This window comes from Carcharodon carcharias, chromosome 2 (genome assembly GCF_017639515.1).
Source record: "Carcharodon carcharias isolate sCarCar2 chromosome 2, sCarCar2.pri, whole genome shotgun sequence".
NCBI lineage: Eukaryota > Metazoa > Chordata > Chondrichthyes > Lamniformes > Lamnidae > Carcharodon > Carcharodon carcharias.
In genome coordinates, this window is record NC_054468.1 from 9,876,482 (window position 1) to 9,881,473 (window position 4,992).

At 47.7% G+C, this 4,992-nt stretch overlaps 1 protein-coding gene across 1 annotated transcript in view; it reads left to right on the forward strand.

Annotated features, from left to right (window-relative positions):
• The window catches only part of fndc3ba (fibronectin type III domain containing 3Ba), a 444,633-nt gene extending 441,960 nt beyond the window's left edge, over positions 1–2,673 (forward strand). Inside the window, exon 26 of the mRNA XM_041204259.1 lies at positions 2,253–2,673. Within this exon, the coding sequence (XP_041060193.1) occupies positions 2,253–2,564 (312 nt within the window). The 3' untranslated portion in view covers positions 2,565–2,673. The remainder of the gene's footprint in view (positions 1–2,252) is intronic.
• Positions 2,674–4,992: the final 2,319 nt, after the last annotated feature.

The window sequence follows — 4,992 nt, forward strand, 5'->3', positions numbered from 1 at the left end:
ACCTCCCCAGCCACCCCTCCCCCACACCCGCTCCGACCACCCCTCCCTCCCCCACACCCGCTCTGACCACCCCTCCCTCCCCCACACCCGCTCTGACCACCCCTCCCTCTACCACACCCACCAGAGCAAAAATCTCACAATTTCACCAAGGCAGGTCCAGCAAGTCAGGCAATTTCCCAGCAAGAGCTCCCTGTCTTGGCAGCAGAAATCCAGCCCTACCTCTCAATTCCGCCTCTTCCTCTTTCCTGTTGTTTCTTTCCTCTCTATCTTGCTATGGCTCGCTCTCTCCCTCTCATGCTCTCTCCCTCTCATGCTCTCTCCCTCTCATGCTCTCTCCCTCTCATGCTCTCTCCCTCTCTCTTCTTCCTCATATCATCATTCTCTCCCGCTATCATTATTAACTGAATCTCTAAGAGGAAGCCATTTGGTTCCTTGAACGTGTTCCACCACACAGTGAGGTCATGGCTGATCTTTGACCCAACACCAACCTTTGCCTCATATCCCAAAATACCTTTGGTTAAGAAAAAATTGATCCAGCATCAATTGTCGTTTGTGGAAGACAGTTCCAAACTCCTACCACCTTTTGTGTGAAGAAGAGTTTCCTAATCTCATCCCTGAAAGGCCTCTGCCCCCCTCGTCCTAGACTCCCCAACCAGCGGAAAGAATTCTATTTACCCTATTTGTGCTCTTTATTAGCTTGAAAATTCCAATCTAATCACCCCTTTTAACCTTCTAAATTCCAGGCAATGAATGAACATGTAAATAGTTTTTACTTTGCCATTGATGTCCCCCACCCATTATTTAGAGCTACATGTATGCTCGATGCATGAATGTCTGCCTGCCCTCCTGTTGCAGACTGTGCCCTGTCTCTTCTGTTGTAGTAATGGTCAACTGTGCATGTGTAATATGTCCAGTGCTCCCAAGTCACACATTGTTAGAGAAAAGTTATTTCGATGAATTGAGCTTCTCATCCAATATCCTGTCCGTGACTGGACCTCCTCCTTCCAACCCCTGCAGCATCCATGCCTTTTTGTTACTTCTGGACTCAACTTTTCCACTGTTCCCTGGTCGCTGTCCCAGCTTCCTCGCTCTATAAACTTGTTATCTGAATGCTGATTGGTTCAGGTCACATGCCCCTTGGCTTTAAATAAATGGGTTTATTAAAATAACAGAGAGGGGGAATGTGATAAAAGCCTGTCTAAGCCTTCATGTGATACCATTCTTTCACAACAACATGGCTGTCACCATTGTGCCCGTCTAGCAAGCTCCTTAGCCGCATGAAAAGCGTTCTAGGGAAACTGCCAACATGACCTTCTCAAGGGCAGCTGGAGATGGGCAGTAAATGCCAGCCTTGCCAGCGATGCCCCACACTCAACGAATGAATGAAGAACATAAAGGTTGGCAGGGTTGAAATCCCTCAAGAAAGCTGAGGTGCTCATTGAGCTGATTGTGTGCCTTTTCTGCCCCTAAGCTCCCCACCCTTCGGTGTGAGTAAAGCAAGCTGTCGAACATGAAGAGCTCCTTGTTGCACCACAAGCTCCTACAACGGCAGTTACATAAAGGCTGAGTTCAGCATGAAGTGTCGATAACTAATTATACCTTAATGATATCCCATTTGGTACAAAAGCCTAGAGAGAGGGAGAGAGATCCTAGAGTTACTGCAACGAATTTTTTTCTCCCTTTACGTCATTGGCAATTTTCGGCTGAGGGTCGGAATTGACAAGAAGCCTTTTGAGAAATAGCGTGTGAGCATTGGATCGACTCTATGAGTCAGCCCCTGTTACTGTCTGTTCTGCACACCCTTTGCATTCTCTCTGCATACGGGAGTGTTGTTGGACTGAATAAACATTTCACATTCTGTACTCTCCATTCATTGTATCAAATCAATAAATAATTGAGTAGTTAACACGTGCACCGGGGGCAAGGAACAGTGATTGGTTCAAGATTGATACAGGGCTATGGGGAGAGAGAGGGGTCAGTGAGATTGGTTTGGGTATTGATACAGGGCTATGGGGAGAGAGAGAGAGGTCAGTGAGATTGGTTTGGGGATTGATACAGGGCTATGGGGAGAGAGAGGGGTCAGTGAGATTGGTTTGGGGATTGATACAATGTGATGAGGAGGACTGGGGCAGTGGGATTAGATTTAGAAAAGGTCTAGTACAGAACACGGGTACCATGGGTTGAATGGCCTCCTTTTTAGCTGTAACCTTCTCCGTTGCTTAACAGTTTTTGTTTCTCTGCCCATCTCACAGGTGTACAAGGGAGAGGACACAACATTCCAGATCTCAGGCCTCCAGACAAACACAGACTACCGGTTCCGAGTCAGCGTCTGCCGCTGTTGCCAGGACATGTCACAAGAGCTGACTGGACCCTTTAGCCCGTCTGCCATTTTCACACTACGGAGAAAGGAGTCTCCTCCTGTCAGTGAACTGCGAACCACAGAAATGGCCAAAATGAGGAGCGTGATGCCCAGCGACGAGCAATTTGCTGCCCTCATCCTGGCGGGATTTGCCAGTTTATCCATCTTTATTGCCTTTGTTTTACAATATTTCATCATGAAGTAACAGAGGACGAAGAAAGCAAAAAAAAACGTTACGCATATAACTCTTGAGGTATAAACTTAGCCACGTACTAGTGCCAGCAAAACTCATTTAAATATTCCTGTCGAACTTCTATTAATCGTCTTTTATTTTTAAGTTTGTTAATTATTTTTTTTCCCTTTTCCCTTTGTTTTTTTTTTGGTTCAGGCCCCGTTTCGGGTGCCAAAGTTTAACCAAAACAAAAAAATTTTTTTTAAAAAATGGGGGGGGAAGCGAAATGAAAACCACACTGGCTCCTTCCTGCACCTTTTCCGGAAATTACTTTGACACGTTCGCCCCATGTCATTTGGTGCCCACACTCCTGGACAAGCCTGAGTGGGAGCTGCCCTCTGGTTACCTCGGCTTATCAGCTGTGTGTGAGGGAGCTGTGAATGAGTTAAAGTATTCTCCCAGCCGATGGTTCAGTTGGAGGTTTTAGCATTTTTATATATATATATATATATATATATATATATAAATAAAATATATATATTTTTTAAAAATATATTTACGCTGGGAGGGAGGGCAGAGTGGAGAGGAGAGAGAACAAGCTTCAGATTGTTCACAATCGCGTGTCGATGGGATAGCTAGCAGACCGGGCTTGTCCCTTTTGTTACGTTTGGAGGATGTACTCGTGAGAAATGCAATGGGCATAGTATTTAATTTAGCTGTAAAAAAAGGGGGTATGTTACCTTCCCCGCACCCCCCCCCACCAACAACCCCTCCCCACCCCCCTTCCCCACCCCCCTTCCCCACCAGATCAGCTCTGATGTTGGCACTCAAGTCTACCTGGTAATTTGGATGCCTCATTGCTGTAATTCTGCCAGGGCAGACCCCCCCCACCCCCCACCCCATTTGCCCAGCTTTTGCTCACTGCCTTTCTGTGTGCCTCTGAAGTGAGAGGTGCAGCACAACGCTGTAGAGCTGTGGTCATGAGAGATGGGATCGTGTTGGGGGTTGGTGGGGGGGAGAGAGAGAGGTGCTGCGGCAGAAGGACCACAGCCTCCGATTGATACTCCACCCTCCCCCACAACACCCCCCCCCCCACCCCCCCCACCGATTTCTTTTTAAATGGGCCCCGGACATCACTTCGGGACCCTCACTCCATAACTACTCCCCAGCTCCTCCCCCCTCCCCCTCCAACCAACCCCCCCCATCGCGCCCCAACCCCCCCCCCCCCCCACCCCCCCGGCCACTGCCACCGGGCCGGGTGGTAGTTGTTGGCATCACAATTAGCAGCCAGACTGTCCCATCGTTTACCCTCTGTGAAGGTGCCTTATTGCTGTCATCCAATCGGGATTCTCTTCCACTGCCCTTTCCAAATGCTGTACGCTCGAATACTTGCTCCCTTCTCCATTTGTGCCTTTGCTACACGTGAGGAAGTTGCCACTCGGAGACACTGGCTACGCACTGCCAAATTCCAACACTGCCATTAAATAGGGAGCAGGCGCGCCGATTTATTTCCCAATTTTTAACCCCCTTTTCCATTCCGTCCTTTCCCAATCCAGAACTGCCACTGTGTCGCTTTAAAGCTTATCTCCCTCCCCTGGTATAACGCTTAAGCGGTACGATCCTCAAAGTCTCCAGGTCAAGTCCCAGTTAGCATAGGGTCAGCTGGGATGGGTGCTATAATGGGCCTCAGTGCCTCTGGAGTTTTGGGAGGGGAGGGGAATATCAGGCAATGGGATGAGGTGGGATGCGTGGCAGGGTTCTTGCTTCCACTCACTGTACAAGTGGACAACGGTCAAGTCGTGTTGCCCAGTGCCAATTACAGATGAGGGCAAAATGCATCCCCCCTTGCGATTCCCCTTTGGGTTGAACAGCCAGTTGACAGGAGGCTCTCTAGGATCTCGCGCAAAGAATTCCTGCTTGGATGAATGTGCTGGAGAAGCTTCCATTGGTACTTCAACAAAGATCAGTGATAAAGGGGGAAAGTGGAGAAAAGAAATACCTCAGTTCCCTGTTTGTATTCTCATGTAACTGAGAGAATTGAAGGCTAAAATCTCCAATTGTGTGATGCTTACACACACCAAACCAAACCTGAGTTTTGAAAACAAAAGCATTACCCTTTGACTTCTAGTTTTTGTAGCGTTGTATTAGTTAATCTCCAACAAAACCTGCAAAGCCAGTCATTTTAGAATCAGACATGGGGTGGCCATTTTGGAATCAGGTGGCCATTTTGAAAGGAACTATCCCAGCTTGCATTTGGTATGTTCCTAAAAACAACTCCTGATTGATAGAGCTACTGAAAAATCAATCCTGTGGCTAAGAAGTAATCGAACTATGTGTCTGCCGTGAGATGTTGAATTAAGAAAACCTATTTCTGACCATGTTTGTGGTGAGTAGCTGCTTCAAATGTAGGTTATCGTCAACAAAAGCTGCCACTCAAATTGTCCCATGAGAGACCAAACCA